This window comes from Temnothorax nylanderi, unplaced genomic scaffold (assembly GCF_030848795.1).
Source record: "Temnothorax nylanderi isolate EJ_2023f unplaced genomic scaffold, tnyl_v1.0 TNYL_tig0962_pilon, whole genome shotgun sequence".
In the NCBI taxonomy this organism is placed as follows: Eukaryota; Metazoa; Arthropoda; class Insecta; order Hymenoptera; family Formicidae; genus Temnothorax; species Temnothorax nylanderi.
The window spans coordinates 27869-49056 of NW_027250024.1; the positions used below are offsets into that span (position 1 = coordinate 27869).

Consider the following 21188-nt stretch of genomic DNA (forward strand, 5'->3'; position numbering starts at 1 on the left):
ACTATACGCACAAAAAACGGAAGCTATAAACGCCCTATCACACGATTGTGCCTGCTTCCTATTGAGGACTCTGTCTAGCTATGCTATTTCGCGACACTTGTACATATTATTACAACTTACACTTATTATTATAACTTGCGTTTATATTATTATAACTTGCGTCTACATTACTATAACTTGCGTTTTTGTTACATATACTCTTATCAGCTTGTTCTCTAAGATTGAATTCCTACGATTTTATTAATTGAATAAGTTAGAAATAATTTTGTGTTTCTCATTGAAGGATGACCCTTTCAAGGGCGGCGGCATGTCGGCGCTATATCGTCGCCTTCGGTATTTGTATTTCGCGGTCTCGCAGACGAGTCGCGCTCTCGCGGTTTAGTTGCGCTCACGTGGATAGGGTCGCGCCTTTACTCACGCTTGGCGCGTGTGTTCCGTCTCCCTACCCCCCAATTCTTTTGTTCTTCGAGACGAGTTCGCTCGTGTCCGTTGCGAAGGTAACACATTCCGGTAAAACGTTTGAAGGAAGTCTCTCACATCGACGCGACTTTGCATTACAAAAGCGAGCGATTCATCATTTGTATCACCACGATAACGAGCTCAGTAAAGACAACTGTTAACATCCACAAGGAGAGTATTTCTTTAACCAATTAAACAGCCACAGGGCGTCTGAGAAAAATAGCGTGCACATACGCAAAGGGCACAAGCCCCCACAGGTGTTATAGTTCGTACAAGTAGAAGCAAGCGAGGAAGTCTCATCTCGACTATCCACCTACCTAGTTACGAATCGGACCGCCGCGCGCCGGCAACCGCAACAGAATCAAGTTCAACCGGACTTTTGTTTCTGCTTTTATTATATGTATATTTAGGCGTCGCTATGTTCATGATCCATATTTCGCACGCTAAACGTAAGCAACTTTTTGATATATTTCTATATTTTCTGTATTTTATAGAAGAAAAATAAGTGAATTATCTGATTTTATTCCGGCAATATAAACATTTTGGATCGGCCATCTTGAATCCGCCATGTTAGATTTTTTTCATTTAATTAATGGATTCGTAATCAGCATGTCTGAAAAAGCCCGCTCAGACTCATTTTGATAAAATATTTGAATTATGTAATCCTACGTACAAAACTACATGTCAAGGACGCCATTTTTGATTCGCCATTTCTACATTTTGCCATTTGGAGAATAGATTCGTGATCAGAGACTTCAAAAACCTTTTGATACTAATTATAATAAAAAAACCTTCGCAATGCATCCGATTCATGAAAAATTTTAGCATGGTATCCGAATATTTGGTTTTTACAAGGAAATTCTATGTAAAATCAATGTTCCCCGGATTTCTCGGATGTAAGACTGTTTTTTCTTGTTCACGTGGGTCTCAAACAACAATTTTTTACGGTCAACTAAAGTTCCGCAGGGAAGCCAAAAAATCGGACTTTTTTAACATCCTCCTTTGATTTGAATAAATAAATAACATGCATAAAAGATTTCAATATTTTGATTTAAAAATACGTAAAATTTTTTGTAAAATTATTTTAAAATGATTGTATTTAATATATAATACTAAACGGTATTACGAAACACATAGCGGACATGATTAGATTAGTGACATCAATCGTTCTATTTCCTGGAAACTGTAACAATGCACGATGTAAAGTTGAGGTAGTTACATCGTAGATTTGACGACTACATATACGTCCGCTCAACTTCTATTTGGATTTTGGCGCAAGCAATAGATTATTTCTGCGATGCTGTCGCGAAGTTTCGCTATTCTACGCAAAACTTGCGTAAAAACGAATTATCGTTGCTTCATTGTAATGTCAAATCCGTTAACTCTCGCGGCTACGAAATAGCATTAATATATAGCATTCATGTTTCCGTGATGCGGTTATCAATTCTTACGTGAGCTTGAAACTTGATATGAGCGTAAGATTAACGCGAAGATAGAAATGATCGAAGACAAAACTATGGCATAACAACCGGTAGAAATCAAACTATCGATTAATGCGGGGTCTATATAATGCGAGTCGCAAGCAGTCGCAAGTCGCGAGTCGCAAGAAATTGACCAATCACAGTCGTTTATTCTCCTCAAATTCGAATGTGATTGGTCAATTTCTTACGACCTACGACCCACGACTCGCATTGTAGACCCAGCATAAGGGGATCCTATAGTGGCAGTGATTACCGACATTTCTTAACTAGAAGAAATCTTTGAATTGGCTTTACAGAATTGCAAAAATTTTTTATTGAATTAAAGTACGCACAAAAATCTATTTCCGGACACACGATTTCATATCAGAAACAAAAAAAAATTAAAAATTTGGACACATACAGCTGTCACCTGACGACAATATTTGCTTAAACAAAAATACTGCAGTTTATATATACAAAATGATACACAAGGGAAGTAGAGACAACATTTAGGAACAATTTCGTGTAAATAAAACTAAGATTCAAAGCCTAGAAAAAAAGATTCAAAGCCTAGAAAAAAAGATTTTTACTAACGCAGCTTTATTGATGCAAAGGCACATGCAGGTTGACAGAATGAGCAGTATTGCGTGTAGCGAGAGATGCGCAGCAATCGGACAAGGACAGATGCATTTCGTTAGACAAGGGCAGATATAGGCCGGTAATATAGAAAATGATAGAAAACGAATTAGAACGGAATTAAAAATGTTCGACATTATCGACATCGAGGAAGTTCGGCCTTCACTATAGGCATTCACAGGTCCATATATTTGGCCCCTCATCTACGACAAAATACAAAAATATTAATATATTCGGATTGTACATCGTTTGTACATGAATGTACTATGATTTTTAGTGTTTGTACATTCTTAGTTAATTAAAAAAAAAATAAAAAAGTTTTACTAACAAGACCTCTAAAAGTTAGCCCCTCATTATTTCAAAAATAATGATAAATCACAGTTTATTGTGCTTAATCGTTTGTACATCGTTTGTACATTCTTAATAATTAATTTACTTTTTATTTAAATATATATTTTTTTGTTTAAAGTATAAATAAATAATTTTTATTTGAATTCAGCGGGTAAATCTTCGGCCGGTAAGTGCGTTTACATTGAAAAAAAATATATATGTTATATATATATATGTTTAATTAAATATATATGTTATAACTGTTAAGAGAAAAAATAAAATAAATAAAGTAATAAATATTTATTAATATAAATATAAATATTATAAATATTATAAATATTATAAATATAAATATATAAATATTATACACTAATTAAAATAATTATTATTATCCCTCTACCTGTATACGTGGGTCTACGGCGTCGGTGCCAAAACAACATCTGCTTGTAAATCATTAAAAATAAAATATTAAATAATAAACGATGTTTATCAAAATGACTATCAAATCGTCAATTACAATGTAGACAGATGTTTTGTACTACGTTGCGATTGACCACAGCCCCCGGTGCCTGGAGTTTTTTCACCAACCAATCAGATATTTTTATTTTAAATCGGCCAATTGATGACGTGGCCAATTGAGTCCCACTCGGGAAGAAAATAACGTCGGACGCGACAGACCCACGTGTACACTATAAAGGTCGCAAAAAAACAACATACAAGTGGAGAGTTATGTTAATTTGTAACAAATTGTACTATTTATTTCGAATTTTATGACTTTTATTCAACAAACAAAATATCGCCGATGACATAACCAAGTCTGTCAAAATAAACTCACGTAAACAATTTCGTAAGTGTTTACGCATTTACATAAAGTATTATAAAGCGATTTTTTTCCTTTTAACAGTTGGCTACTGTTTGAGTCTTGACATTGGTAGAATTGACGCCAATGTAAACGCACTTACCAGCCGAAGATTTACCCGCCGAATTCAAATAAAAATTATTTATTTATATTTTAAACAAAGAAATATATATTTAAATGAAAAGTAAATCAATTAATAAGAATGTACAAACGATGTACAAACGATGTACAAACGATTAAGCACAATAAACTGTGATTCATCATTATTTTTGAAATAATGAAGGGCTAACTTTTAGAGGTCTTGTTAGTAAAACTTTTTTATTTTTTTTTTAATTAACCAAGAATGTACAAACACTAAAAATCATAGTACATTCATGTACAAACGATGTACAATCCGAATATATTAATATTTTTGTATTTTGTCGTAGATGAGGGGCCAAATATATGGACCTTTCGTTTTAAGGTGGAAGCGCATAAAATTGCAGGAGCCATGGGCAGAATGCAAAAGCCATATGCGCATACGTTATGGTTCTCTGCCCACGGCTTTTGTAATTTTATGTGCTTCTATCATATCGTCCGTTGTTGAGAAATCAATGACACTTTTGTATTCGGGCAAAATCTGTCGAATATAAGTATACATTATAAGCACCTATCTTGAGGTTTATGGTGTTATGATATATTTTTTGCGAAATAATAATGTCTATTAATGTCAAATTAGAATACGATTCTATAACTAATATTATTGTATTGTTAATAATAATTATTTATTATTTTTACATTTCTGTAATAATTGCAACGAGAAATTGATACTATCAGTATTGATACTATTACATAATAAGCGTCTATTTTATTTTATTTATTTATCTTATTTACACGTAATGCGATGATAGTTTAATTATATATATATATATATATATATATATATATATACATATATTTAGTAATTTACAACTATGATTTCTAGTGATGTAATTACTTAAGTTGCAATCAACGGTTTTATTTATAAATTTCGATTTATTTGTAAAGAATCATTAAGTGAAATAAATATTGACGGACATCCAGAAAGTTTGAAGACTGAATTAAATATTTAAAACTATTTTACTTTTTTATAATATAGCAATACACACTTTTACAAGATTTCATCGATACGCGTTTTAATTTAAGTAATTAATTTTCAATATGCATATAGTAATTGATATAAGATCAAGGTTTCAGAGATCAAAGTTTATTCGATAAGACTTACAGAGTAGAAGGAATTATGGTAAAAAGAATCTAATTTTACACTGCAGATAATTATTATTCTACAGCAGTAGATATACATATGCAGTCTCGTTAGTTGAAAGAAAATGCTGCAGTAATTAGTGAAATTGTTATCGTTATGTTTCGGAAAAAATTTTTTTATATAAAAACATATTTCAATATATATAATCATATAATATTATATAAAATATGTCCATACATATATGTCCATACTATGTTCTTTTTCTCTTGTATAATCTCTGTTCGTATGTATGTACAAGAAAAATAATAAGAAAAATAATTAAAAAATAATTAAAAGGATAATTTTTGCATTGTTTTTTACAAAAAAATAAAGTCTGAGCAAATGTGAAAATTTTGCTCATATATAATCATATATAATCATATTTTACATATAATTATTATATTTATATATGATTATATATGATTATATATAGGCAAATAAATGAACAATGCGAAAACAATTAAAAAAACAATGCAAAAATTATCCTTTTAATTATTTTCTAATTCTTTTTCTTATTATTTTTCTTGTACATACGAACAGAGATTATATAAGAGAAAAAAAAACATATGGATATATGTATATGATGGACATATTTTATATAATATTTTATATAATATATAATTATATATAATTAAATATGTTTTTATATGAAACATTTTTTACCAGGTAGCTGAAGAAATGAACATACAAGGTTATTCTGTATCAAATATACAGGTTGAAAATAAATTTAAATCATTAAAAAGATCTTACAAAAATATGATCATAAATAATAAAAAGACAGGCAGAAGTCGAGCATTATTTCGATACGAAACGTAAGTATTGTTATATTTTAACTAATAAAGGAGTAATATAATACATTTACTTTCACACATTAAGATTTTTTTTTGCTTTAAAATTCTTCAAAAATCTACCTGAAAAAATTGTAGCAGCAGAACATTCTTTATAATGTAAAATGCATTATTACAGAGAATTGACAGATTTATTTGGAAAGAAGCATAATATTGAACCTCTAGTCGTATCAGGAAATAAAGGTACAATACTGAGAACTAAAAGAGCTATACCTACGTAAATTTTATGTTAGATAATTACTAAGTTTCCTAATTAATATATAAAGAGTGCATATATAACACATTGCAGAATCAAAGTTTATCTATACATAATTACACATTAGTTTAATTACATTATAAAGAATGTTCTGCTGCTACAATTTTTTATATACATTAACATTACATATACATTAACATAAATATAATTTCTATTTTTTATAATTATGATTATTCTTTTGTTGGAAAAAAATCGCTGGATTTAGTTTGTTTTGAAGCTATTTTAGTATATAATTGTAAGACAGGTGGCCGAATTATAGAGGTGGCCAACTTGATAGGTTATACTGTATTATCGAAAGTTTTACTAGAGAATATCCTGTTTATTTCATATTTCCATTCTCTTCATTCTGAAAACAAACGTTATATCGTTAAGCGAGCACTGATATTTGATAAATTAATACTTAGAAATACTCATTGTTAGTAATCAATAATAAAATTCGATAATTGATAATAGAATCACGTACCAGATATTTGAGTATATCTAACTTTTGAGGATTGTTAATTAGCTTATCGTATTCATCAGGTGAAATTAGGAAGGTTTCCTGATTGTTTTCAAGTTTTTCGATCATATTACGTTGTGTGTTGTCGTTGCTAATTGTCCTCTCATTATCTTCGTTTTTATTGTTTATTTGAGTTCTGCAAATGTATATTGTTTATTATATTAACCTATTAATTATTATTAATGTATAAAATATATTTCTTATTTATTATTTAACATATATATATATATATATAAATTTATGTTCAATAAATTATTTTCCAATTTTTATTTATTTATGGCAAAAGTAAATATATTTCAACGAAATTTATTTGAAGTAAAAGAAAAAGAAAACAGAAAATGTGAGTAACTAAAGAACAGTGCCCATTTAGAGTCAAAATTTGCCTGTAAGGGAAACCTATCATATGAAATCTGTCTATCTTTATGTTTTTGGGTCTACTGAACTCGAATATAAAACTTAAAATTGTCCAAAATCCAGGGAAATTTGGGAAAATGCAGTTTTGTGATAGGAAAGCTTTGTTTAGTAGTAAGTATTTTGTAATGATCAAATGGCATTTGTGAACAAAAGAAGACTTTCTTTTTTTACTAACATCTTATTATTTTTGAGTTTAAAAGATGTGTGTGTGTGTGTGTGTGTGTGTGTGTGTGTGTGTGTGTGTGTGTGTGTGTGTGTGTGTGTGTGTGTGTAGCTCGTTTTTACTGTCGCCAGCATTTAGCTTTACCCAAGATACATCGCGTGGGAGGTTGCTCGATTTGTATCTCTTCTGTCTTGTAAGGTCTAATTCGTTACTGATTACGTTTGACATGACAGACATACTCACATATGACCTAACTAGACAAATTAGACCTTACAAGACAGAAGAAATACAAATCCAGCAACCTCCACGCGGTGTATGCTAATGCTTGGGTAAAGCTAATGCTGGCAGTGACCGGTGACAGTAAAAACGCGCGCGCGCCGCGAGCACCCAAAGATAGTAATAGAGTAAAAAAAGAAAACCTTCTTTTGTTCACAAATGCCATTTGATCATTATAAAATACTTACTGCTAAACGAAGCTTTCCTGGGAGATGTCTCGTAGCTTAGTGCATGAGTGCGATAGATTAGTATGCTAAGGTATGCTCATGAGTTCGATCCCGATCATCTCACATATTCCTCTTTTAAGAGGAGATATCCCTGTTTAAGGGAAAAAGAAAAAACAATTTTAAGAGTTCTAAGAACTCGAGATTACAAGAAGGATCCCCCGATTAAGGGGTAGATATTGATTAAAAGTAGAGATGCATATTTTGCATCTCCTTTCAATGATTTTAAGTTTCATATTCGAGTGTAGCAGATTCAAAAACATAAAGATAGACAGATTTCATACGTTTCCCTTACAGGCAAATTTTTGCCCTAAATGGGCACCGTTTTTTAATTTAAAAAAATGATGAATTAAAACTGTTATTTACCGCGTAATTATCTTAATACATTGTTATTCCTCAATTAAAGTGTTGAAAAGTTTAACCACAACTATAATTGTACAAAGCAAAGTATAAAACTTTGAACGGGAATTATCGAAGAAGTGCGCTTTAAAACTTTACCAATCGTAAAACGCATTTTCGTTCCTTACAATATTCTATATAACTTTCTTATTATCTTTTCGCGAATTAGGCTATCCATGAAATATCTAGTCATTCTAGTTCAATGTTCATTCGATTACAGTTTGTGTTCTTTTGTCACATATATACGATGTTTGAGAATATTTCAGTTAGAAGTATAATTTCATTGCTTGAATAATTTAGGCGGAATATTCTTTTGAGAAAAATTTCGTTTCAAGCCACTATAATTGTTTAATCTCGAGCACTAACAAGTAAATCCGAACTTATCAATTTGAATAAAACTGCGCAGGTACATAAGATATACGTATAACAATATGCTTCATTCAAATATCTTATCAATTTTTATATGCACGAAACTTAATCTTAAAAAAAAATTAAAAGAATACTTTTGCGTTTCACGTAATGTTTCCTAATAAAATATACCGTTTTTTGCAAAAATTTCAAGATAAATTAAACACTAAAAGGTTGCATAAACAAAATATTGGTCGATTTTTTGAGAAAGTAATTACAGAAATTGCAAAATTACACGCATGCAGTTTTTCGAAAAGAATATTCTGCCGAAGTTTGACACCTATTCCCCAGCTTCGTTTTTTGCGAAAAATTCACCTGATCGACTCAATGCCTTCGTCAATCATCGGTGCCGTATCCCACTTTGATAGGACGTATGGTTCCTTAGAGAAGCCGCCAATGAACTGTCCGGTCATCAATTTGGGCATAATCAATGGCTTTAATAATGGCGCGATGCCATTTAGTCCGTTCGGGTTGGTTATTAAGCGCACAGGTATACCTTGGACATCGCTGCGCTTTCCATGCGCTAAAAATTTTTTATATTATTCTTACAATACACTATTAATGGTTAAACGTATTGGGTTATTAAAACGTATATTATTACTATTTAAGTAAGAAAATATATTTACTAAAAGTAACGGTACGTACCTCCCCAACAAGAATGTCCATAGCTTAGACAGGACCCTGGATTGAAATGATAAAATGTATGCATTATATAATATTGAATATATTACAATTTCCGGATTTGTAACTCCATTTTGTTGTTAACATATTTACATTTTACATCGCGTAATAGGCAAGTAAAAGTAAATACAGTGGAATGTTCAATAAACATTTGTAGGTATGTGATATTAAGTTATGGAAATTTAATTTCGATTAAAACTGTAATATAAGGTGACATGAGAATCGAATATAAAATTCGACTAAAGATGTAAAAATAATATTATGATGCGTCCATCTTTCTCCGGTGGATAAAACACGAACCGTATTCAGTGCATTGCAAGAGAGAATGTAATAAACATTTATTTGAAGACTCTTGGTGTTATTATATCCCCCAGACGATGCTCTAAGAAACGATCTTGTGAATCGTCTATAAGCGATATGGAGAAGTTTGCCTCGGCATTCTTTGTACGCAATGAATGTCAGGACAGATAATATCCCGTAAAATTGGCTTTTCGTTATTACTTTATTATGATTTCGCTTAACATCACGTTTTAGAATTTATTACGCTCTGATTTTATTATGCTTTCGTAGTAAAGAATTTGCTTATTTCGAGAAATAATATATATTAACGAATTAAAGATTAAAGATTATGAAAAAATTCTTAATGCCAAGAATCACAGGTACCAATTAATATGTAGAAGTAAAATAATTATATAATTAAAATAAGTAATATTTTTGTCCAGTCTATTCTTGTCTAGTAATATTTTATGCAACCTCATCGATCAAACATCTAGATTGATGTTGTACTCCGCAACGTACTTTGGATCTATGTACGTCGACAATTCCATTCGTAAAATGGTTTGGGATTAAAAATCCGCGCGCGCGCGTGCGTGCGTTAGAAGCTTTGAATGGAATCTCGATAAAAGAATAAGTGAGAAGTGATTGAAACTGCAATAGCCGGATTAAAGGAATGCTCATCGAAAGGGTTGCAATGGAATAAATGGAATCGGGAGCATGGATATTTATTCACGTTTCGTTGTGAAACGGAAAAGGAACGACATCCGGTTGAGTATATATATGTATATATTGCTTTTGCAGCTCTGCCGCTCTATACTACTCTATAGGATAGTTCTTTGCTGGGAAGCAAAGATGCAAAATGCAGCATATGAACGAGAAAAATTCGTTTCTGTCCCCCGGAATGTGAATATATTCGATCTATCGTTTTTACGTAACACATGTACGTAATATGTCAAGGGACTGTGGATGGCCGCGCGCGACTCCATTCTCAAAGCCCACGCTGATGGTTTTTGCTAGAATCGATGCGATTTAAACATTACGTTTCTCTCTATCAACCCGATGGTCTTTGACGTACTTGAGACGCGCCTTATTTGCACAAAGGTTCGTGATAATCATTAAGGAAACGGCTGACGGACGGCTATGATAGTGTAACGAATAAGAGCACAGGCCTTCGCTATGGATAGTTTAGATTCAATTTCAATCTCGTCGCCTTCGGATCATCGCAGCGCTATTCTCGAAATGCAGTCTAAACGAGAACTTTGCTCCGTAAAAATGAATAAAATAATCTTCATATTCTAAAACTTATTAAATTATGTACAATATAAATGAATTTTGGAAATTGATAAAAACAAATTTTTATTAAAATTAATAAAAATTTTCTCTATCTTATAAATATTAATAAATTAGTTTATTCGCAACATAAATAAAAGAAAATTATAGTATACGTTTCGACTTTACTTAATTCTTCTTAAGCCTTCTTCGGTATCAAATTTTAAGAAATATAAATTAATTTAAATAATAATTATAACGGGAAAAATTAGAACGGCAAATATTATTATAGATCATATGTGATACATTATCAATTTATATTTGAGAAAAACAAAAAGGAGGTTCGAAAATGTGAATCTAAGGTCAAAACGACAGACTACAACATTGGAAAAAAATCTGGTCTTTTAACTTTCGACTTTTTTAACATCTGACTCGAATTCTCACAAATCACAGACATTTTGGACAAGCATATTCTCGCCTTCCAACAAAGAATACGTCATATTGTATTTTATTTTAACCATTGACTTTAACACTGCGCGGACACCGTGGGCCTTTTAAGGCTGAGTCGATTTTTCGTATTTTACAGTTTTCTTCAGATGTTTCAACACTTATTTCCGAACCTTTTTGTTTTTCTCAAATATAAATTGACAATGTCACATATAGATAATCTATAATAATATTTGCCGTTCTAATTTTTCCTGTTATAATTATTATTTAAATTAATTTATATTTCTTAAAATTTGGTATCAAAGGAGACTAAGTAAAGCCGAAACGTATATAGTAATTTTCTCTTATCATTTTCTTTATATTTATGTTGCGAATAAACTAATTTATTAATATATCATCTTTTTAGCTCATATTGTTGGCCTATTTATCATATTACTCTTGCATTGCATAACACGACTAACAATCTAATAATTTCTCTATCTTCTCCATCGTTAAATGTCATTAAAAAACTGCTAGATAATAATAACGCAAATATGCTGTATACATCCAGCAGAGCTCGAGATATTTCGAGAGTAAAAACAAGTATAATGTTAAGTAAATAATTGATTAAGGCTCTCCGCTGTACGTTAATTTATAATGTTATTTTATGCTGATTAATACGAAAATAATGAATTGGCACAATTAAGCAGTATGCCGTAATTACAGTGCGTTTCTATACTTGACTTGTTAGTAAATTAAAAAAAACTTTTCTTGCACTTTGCAATTAAAGAATTAAGTATTAAAAATATTAGAAGCTATAATATATAAAAACTCATTACAAATCACATCTTGAGAAAGGATCAAAGTAAAGCAAATTGATCATACTGATTAAAGGATCCGTAATTGAAAGAAAACTTTGCTAGTTTTAGAATATTCTGTATTCATCAATGATATTGATTTCTCTGTTTCTCATCTTTAGTCTCTGTTTTTAAATATATAATCTGAAGTTTATTAATTTTCCAGCATTCTTCTGACGTTCTTATTTAGAAATATGAGATTTTTCCAATCGCGTAAACTGCATTTTTATTACTTTATAGAACAAATACTCGATCTAATGTCTAATCCCTTTATTCTTTTGATATATAACTATTCTTCGATATATCAAGACGTAATTTTTAGTAATAACAATAAAATTATATTTCACAATCTTTTATAGGGTAACTCCGGTATATACGCCGCAGCTAAGGAAAACTTAATTTATCGAGTACTATTTACTATGTTTAAGGCAAATGAATTATACCAATAAAAACTTTATACTATCTACTATTATAAAAAAAATAGAAATATAAAATATTCATTCTTTGTATTTAATAAAAAAAACTTTTAGAAACTCTTGCATTTTTGCCATATATCCCAGAAGGGTGGGTTATATCACATTCATGGGTGAAATATACGCCTTATAAAAAATTACAAATAATGTTTATAAATAAGGCAATAAAATGTCGTAATAAGTTAGAAAATGTGTGTAAGAAGTGTATTAAGATGTAAGAATGATAAACAAATTATAGAACTGAAAATTTTAAAAAAGAAAATAGAAGAGCGATAGATGCATTAAAGATTATTGTTATACGATCCAAAAAAAGAAGGAAAAAGAACACATAGGAGATTTCGAGTGTTACAAAGTGTCTGTACTATGGCATAAATCCCGCATGCTAACTTGCCGTATATCGTAAACAAGAGGGATATACAAGATATTAAGTTAAACAAAAAATACAAGAGAGCTATGACATATTAGTATTGTGTTGTAATTTCAGTTCTTTACTGTTAATATTAACGAAACTGTCGTGAGTTGAATCGATTTCTCACCGTAGTAAGAAGCGCGATCTTGTGTTACGACCTACGTAAAATGATTACTCTGTAGGGAATGTAAAAGGTTTAGGGGAGACCGGGGCTAAGCCGACAACGGGGCAAACTTGACACTAGGCTTTTTGCCAATTTAAATCTATCGTAGAAACTTGCCTTTCCTACTGTAAATGCGTCTTTATGTGCCAGTATTATCAACGGAATTTGGTAACATTCTGAGTTATAGTGTAATTTTTAACGCGACATAAGCATTTTTGATAGTGAAAAGTAATTTTTCTGATCTCTCGAAAATGTCTACTCTTTCATCGAGCTTTACTCTTGCGAATCTACCGGTAAGTGATTTTGATGGGAAATTTGATGCTCTATATGAATCCGATAATCGTTTTTGGATATTTTCAAAATTTTCATGTTTTTGAAGTGACAAAAGTGAAAAACAACGTCCGGGGCAAAGTCAACACCACGCCGTTTCGTCGGCTCCCAGTAACAAACGATGCTTGTCATGCAGCCGTATGGCTCATGACAAATGTATGCGCACGTCCGATCGCGAGTTTACCTGCATTAATTGTTTTTCAGACATGAGTTTAGATGAAGATAATTGAAAGTTCAACAATTTTTGTTCTCATTATTTCAAATGATTGTTCTAGCTACTTTATTCCGAATTTTTGTACTTTTTAAATACACAATAAACAATGTATTTTCATTTTCAGACAGTAAAAAATAAGTTCCAGATCAAATTGTGTCGATCAGACAAAGTGTTGAGTTTGCCCCGGCGGGGTGTCGAGTTTGCCCCGGCATTTTTCAATTCGAAAATTTGTCTTCGCGTCACTTTTTCTTTCCTGGCGGCAAAACAAAGCGACGTACAGCAAAACTTCCTGAATCAATTTTGTACCTGAAGAAACACTCTTTAAATATGTACCATTGAATTTGCCTAAAAATTTTAATTAAATATTAAAAATTGCCTTTGAAAAAATAGTGTCGGCTTAGCCCCGGTCTCCCCTAATGGTTATTTCATGATACATAAGTGTAGAGGGTTAGTAAATGATGGAATATACAGCAAAATACAAGTGCATGCATTAAAAATATTAAACATATTTTGTTTAAAGAATTGAAAAAGATTTTATCAATGTTCTTATGTTATAAATCCGGTATCGGTAATTTTTATTAAATTTTTAATAATTCAATATATTAACACTGTATTAATTGCACAAAATGCTAATTGCTCAAAGAATCTTGTAATCCATAGTTTGAATGACAGAGAAGGTAATTGTAAAAAAATATGTAGTTACTGCATGTAAATTTTTAAGCACATGCCAATTAAACTTTTCCAATTTACTTCGATGTCGAATTAATTTATGGCAAGTTGGAGACGAAATTCTATGTTATAGCGTTTCTCATGATAATCCACTTAGCGTTTCGCAAACATTATAATACGCTTACATCTTTTTATTTCAAATTAATGGCCACGTATCCGAGAACAGTCCGCAGATATCGCAATATCTTGAATAATTACCTTCCGCCCAATGCGCAAACAAAATGCAATAAACATTTTCTCAGTTACTTAACGTATTTCTGTTAAGGTTCTGCGAGCATGCCATCCAATGAGCACTCGAGTTGGTTTTCATGAAAATGTAATCGTGATTATAGGATAATAAGATGCAACTGCTATGAGATTTGCATTTGTCTTACGTGTGTCTTGCTCGCGTTATTTTATAAATGTATAATATCCATAAAAGCGAACTATATAATTTGTTGAAACTGATATTTTGTGCTGATTAATTTTGGAGCTTCGCTGACTTTTGAAATAATACTGAATGATTAGACTGAGATTAAAATCCAAACATACGATTATAGTTTACTTAATTTTTGACTGAAAAGCAAAATTATAAGAGAAGAGATTATTTCGAATACGGACTAATTCTAAAGTGCACGTTTATTATTTGTATGAAAATATCATGATAATTATAAATGTAAAGAATATCAATACATAGTATAATAAACAATTTAGAATTCCGGATAAACGGAATAGGTCAATAAATCTATTTAACTAGGGCAGCTAGCGAACACGTAACTTCCTGCCTAGGGCGAAAACGTGAAAAGTGAAAATTTTCACGTGAACTCGTGATCGTGTAATTCGACGAAATGTGGAAACGTGATCTCGTCAATAATAAAAAAAAAAAGTTCACGCAGAATGGATAGAGCGAAAAGTGAAAAGCAAAAAGTGAAAAGTTTCACATGAAATTACGTGATCAATACCTAGAAACATGTGTCTTTTTGGTCATTTAACTAATGAATTTTGAAAGCTGTTTACTGAGGACTAACGAGAATTAACAATTCATTAAATATATTAAAAAAGTCAAAATTAAAATTATTGATTATTAATTATTTGTTACAAAGATCTAAGGAACATCAAAGATCTTATGAAGATCTTTGAAACGAACAATGTATATATGTTATAAAATCGGAATTTAAGCGACCCAACTGGCCAAATAATTTCCGATTTGTGAACTATTTACTGGCGAAGAAAAAGTTTCTGTCATGTATATGTTATGGTCAAAGCCCGAAACGCGGGTAATCCTAGGATTGACTAAGCAATTCTGCCAAACGACCAAGCGTCTTGGTCAAAGTCTTTGTAGTAATTTGTTAATATGTGTGTGTATACAGTACACAAATAGGCGGGAGAGCGGTTCCGTCGCATACAAAAATTAATCTAAGTCCAAGCCTATTCCTAAAAACTGCTTTAACTAAGACGCTTGGTCGTTCCGCAAGATTGACCAGTCAATCCTGGGGATGCCACGTTTCGGGCTTTGACCATAACATATACATTCTTTTCAATATAAGTTCTGCTCGTATAATAAAGTAATAATGATAGAAGTGCAACAAAAGTTTTGAATTAAATTTTCTAATATATTTTATATTATATTACAATTTTGTTATATTAATAACATATTAATGTGTATGTATATTAATATATATTAATAATCATTATATATAATGAGAGAGAATGCTATATTTGTCTAAAACGTTACAATTTGTGACTACAATTAATCTAGATCAAGAAAAGTGTAGAACAGAACTTCAATTAGAAACGGAAATGTAGTATTGTACCTACCGGATGCACATCCGGCGAAGCAGAAGATTAACACGATAGAAGTCTGCATGAAAATTGTCCAAGCCATCTGATATATTTTGATACTACTTTATGTGTATGAACGATCGAATAAATACGTTCCAGAAACGTAGCCCGAGGTTGTTTATTGCCTGCAAATCGATTTTAGTTTATTTTTCCGTATAAAAAAATTTTGTTTTTTAAATAAATTAAAATAAAAGTTTATAGAAAAATTCTAAGAGGAAGATTTTTATTTTATTTATACAGAAAGATTATTTCAACCTTAATGACGTTAACTCAAGTACGACTTTTAGAAATACTAGCGAAAGCATTTTATTTTCTGAAGGAAATCTGAAGGAAATAGAATGTTTTCGTTAATTAATATCGATCACATGCAATCAACTGCTATTAGACGATAATATAAATTATTTATGCGCAATCTAGACATACTTTCAGTAATTCTTTATTTTATCAGTCAAATGTATTATTATCAATTTTATTTTTAAACTTATAATCACGTTTTAATAAATAAAATAAACCTATGGGTGTTTGTATAAAATGTAAATTGCTTTACTATAGAAACTTAAATAAAAATTTTTTAATAAACAAAAATTTCAAGATAAAATATAAAAATATTTTGTTTTTACGTTAGGTTAAAAAACTTAAAATCCTGTTTCGGTTCTTGTTTGTTATTTAAATTTTCAATCTTTGCAAAATCTCTAAATAAAATCAGAGATAATAACACAAGAAAACAAATCAAATATATCTCAGAATTTATTGTACTGATTGTAGATTTTACCTCGTCGGAGATTTTCACCGTTCAAGACCTCTACCTTCTCTTTTTCTATACGCTCCCAAAATAAGCGTGCGTATGTCACTTCACCTTTGCAAAGACGAGCGAAACACCGCTTCAGACTACGAAGGCGTTCTGCGTGCGTTTCACTGAATTTGAGGATTCTTTCTGCTGACAGAAGAAGGGTCGATTTTGATCGAAGAGATCGGCGACTGAACTCAAAGCCGGGGTGTCGCAACCACGGCTCTTATATACGGTGGCAAGCTCTACGGTGGTGCATGGTGGGGTGGCTGAGTAACTCCACCCTCCGGATGCGCACCTGCGTCGGTGACGGGGGACACGGGGGACTTGGTGGCGAGCGAACGAAAACAATTGTCGTGGGTGGGATTTAATTGAAAATTTATGATAACACTAAGATTTTGACGTTAGCCCCGACTAGATATTGAAAGCAGAAAGCGCCTTTAAATCCGGATGAATCAAACATTATTTAAAAATGGATTTCCTACAGTGTATAGCTATTTCATGATGATGTACACATCGAAAAAATTTTCTAATCGTAAAAATGATTCTTGCAATTATCTCAACTAAAACTTTAAGCTTATCTCATGTATTTTTATGTACTTCAGATTTTAATTCATACACGTTTAGTACTATATTTAGCTTATACATATATTTAGTATATTCAGAACTTCAAACTAGTACAACTGGTATCCCAGAATTGCTCTTTTCCTTTATCAGATCCTTTGATTAATTTCTACATTAAACGTTTTCGCAATCAAGCATCAATTTACTTTTTGAGAAAGTATGCGTTTAATATTTAATAGTCTTGAAATTAAGAGGTAATTAATGTTTTGTTATGAATTTGTGTGGCTGAGGTTCAACTTTTGTTTAAAGCTCATCATCTTCCGCCACATGAAATTCGAAAACTAATTTGAATCTCGATTGATGTATGCAGAATATGTTTGTCATTCCTTAGGCGTTCACCCTCTCATTCGCGGGTGTACGAATGAGAGCACACATGTAAAATTTAGGGCTCGCACCCACTAAAAACATCCACCTCTTGGATCTGGTCTCCGGTATGCCAGGGACCCCGGGACTTGCACTTGTCGCATTACGTCAAGGCCCCAAGCTAACCGCGTGCTTTTAATCATATATTTTAAGATTCCCGACCTATTGTTAGTTAACGCTTCTTCAATATATCTGTTAGTTTTCATGTACTCTATATTAGAGATCACATATCAACTAATTGGAAAAATCGTAATAAGATTATATCTCAAGACATACAACATGCTTTCCCAAAGAATTGTGATCTGTGTTATCTAGCGTTATTACTAGTATAACCGCCTGTAACTTGTCGAGATATCATTCTGCCGGCCATGTGGCTGCAACACTTGTAATTAGTACTATCTGAAGAAAAACCACAATAACATCTCGTACCAAGAAATATTTCTTACCATGTAGGTATACATATAAAGTTTTTTCTTACCACGTAGGTATATAAATAAAGTTTTTCGCCGAAACGCTACCGCGCACTCCACCTTTCAACGAAACGAGAGCGCGTTTCGAAAGGTAATTTTTGTGCTCGCGCTTTTTAAATTACTAAATGGACCGGGGAGTCTCGCGTGACGCACGAGGAAGGTGCAACAAGTTCCCGGATGGCTGTAGATCAGCTGGACGCCCGCAAGTGGTATAGATATCGCAGGGTGCATCGTCCGCGGGCGCGCTAACCATAAGTAGATACGAGCATTTCTAGTCAGACCGCACAGACGGATCAACGTCGTACCTGGCGCTTAGTAGATTCGGGTCAATCCTTTATTGACCTGCAATATTAATGAGCATTTCCGTTAATAGCTTGCTATATCTGCAATTTGCAGCCGCAAATAAGGATTCGGAATTGTGATCAGCCCGGATAATAAAAAAGACTTTTAACGAAAATTGTCGACGAAATTTTTCGTACGACAATTCCGACCGCGTATTAATGCGGAACGTAACGCTTCACGTTTGACAATAAAGGAACGGATGTATGGAACGAAGAAATCTCGGAAGAAATACGAATACTTTGTCAATAGATTCTACAGCTAATTTTGGATGAGGAATATCCTGTTCACTGTTGAGAATAAAATTTATTTGATTAATGTGGCATTTTTTTAAAATAAAAATTGCAACAGATCTGGAATCTCCTAGCAAAATATTTGTATTTCTTTTCAAATTATCCAGCATAACAGCGCGGCTATCTTTATTCGGATTACATTTACGGTTTAACCAATGTATTTCTTATACAGGTTGTTGGGAATAATATGATAAATTAACCCAGACTAATAACAAACTTTTTGCCATTTTGAAGTGTCGAAGCATCAAGCGCATTGCAAGTGTATCGAGAAGTTCAATATCGCGTCGCGCAAGAATTATGTCAACAGCTCTGTATCACCCGCTCTGTTTCATCATGGAGGAGAGTGGTCTCGCGTGCCAGTCGTAAAACCTAAGTCATCAGAAAGAGGAAGAGTGGCACAAGTCGCTTTCGTTGTCAATTACTTTCGCGGCCCTTCACATAGAAGGCAATAAACGGGCGATCCACTGACGATTTAATCTAACGCGCACGGAGAATAGTCACCGAATTACGCATTTGAATGTTGGGCTGCTTTCGTCACTTCACAAAATTCACGATTAATATAATTTTATGGCGCCAGCTTCAATGGCGCGAAATTTGTTGGATCAATATATAACCCTTTCCTTTGTAAGCGGTATACAAATTGTCCCTGTCATTTTTTTTAGCGCGATATTCTGATATTTAATGAAAAGGACGTGTACGGATTACGTATCGATTACGGATTGTTATATTTCAACTGAAGCTTAAACTTCATATTTAAAAGAGAGAGACAGAGAGAAGAATAAAATTAATTTGAAAATTTTTATATTATTAGATAATTAAATTCTCGAGGAAAAAATAAATATAATAACAGCATAATTCCTTCTCTTTCTAATTCGCTAAGCTTCTTATAATCTGTAAGCGAAATTCCTACTCGCATATTAAACTCGATGAATCTCGGAAAGAATTTCCTACCAAGAGCCAAGAAGCAATATGTCGAATCATTATAGGCTTGCAGGAAGTGTTCCACTAACTAAGAAAACGTCCCTATTACTCGATACTACTTGATGCCAGATTTCACGATAATGAGTCCGATTTCTTCGATTCTCCGGAGATTGAAATGTAATTCAGCATATAATAGGGTCACGTCGGGAACTTATCGACAAAAATATGCATATTAAATATATATTTGCATATTTACACCTACACACAGAAAAGTACGTACTACCTCTAAATATTACTTGTTCTATAAAGTATTTGATAAGTTTATATATCCGCAAATCTACCATAAAGTTATCACAAGCATTTTATTTACTCAAAGCATATTCTGGATCTTAGCAAATCTAGTACTTCAAACAAGAAAATTTCATTAATGCAAGAATTCGGTTTACTTACTGTATAGAGTCTACGGAAGAGAAATGTATACTTATAAATATACATTCTTGAAAGAAGAATAAATTCTTATTTTGAGCACAAAATGATGAGCTTTGTCTAAGACTTGTGCCAAGTATATATCTTAAAACTATTATTAAGAAAATATTCTTTGTTGAAGAAAACTATTATTTAAAACAAATAAAATAAAATAAGTAATTGCTTTCCTTGTCTGTAGAATGATTTTTTTCTGCGTGTACCATGTTTTATGTTACGCAGTTCTTTATTTAGTTGATGAGAACAGTGGCTTTAATTCAGAAAGTTTGGAACACGGTAGCAATTTCGGATTATTATTATTCTCTCGCTCGATCGATTGGAATATTCATAAGATTAATTGAATTAATTATCGACCTCACAAAACCTGTTAACATTTGGTTTTCATATAGTTCGCAAAGATCATAATCACGAAATATTTGTGCAGAAGAGATATGTTATCTATAATTAATTTTCACTGTATGTGTTTAAAGAATAGATTTAGACGTCTATTAGATAATAATTATCAATTACCTTTCTCATGCCCAACAATAAATTGTATTACACCTACAAATCAATGAGGCACATAAGTATAGGGGAGACCGGGGCAAACTCGACAGTGGGGCAAACTTGACACTAGGCTTTTTGCCAATTTAAATCTATCGTAGGGGAATTTGCCTTTCCTGCTGTAAATGTAATTTTTATGTGCCAGTGTTGTCAACGGAATTCGGTGACATTCAGAGTTATAGTGTAATTTCTATTGCGACATAAGTGTTTTCGATGGTCATAAGT

The 21188-nt window shown here is 32.0% G+C and overlaps 1 protein-coding gene across 1 annotated transcript; it reads right to left on the bottom strand.

The window, feature by feature from the left end:
- Positions 1-5800: 5800 nt before the first annotated feature.
- Ccha1 (neuropeptide CCHamide 1) lies at positions 5801-17128 on the bottom strand. The gene is made up of 6 exons (XM_071725289.1): positions 16913-17128; positions 16117-16265; positions 9138-9173; positions 8808-9015; positions 6573-6744; positions 5801-6455 (listed from the first exon to the last, which is right to left on the bottom strand). Exons 2-6 carry the CDS (start codon positions 16181-16183, stop codon positions 6429-6431), a joined length of 510 nt encoding a protein of 169 aa, XP_071581390.1. The 5' UTR covers positions 16184-16265; positions 16913-17128; the 3' UTR covers positions 5801-6428.
- Between the last annotated feature and the right edge of the window lie 4060 nt (positions 17129-21188).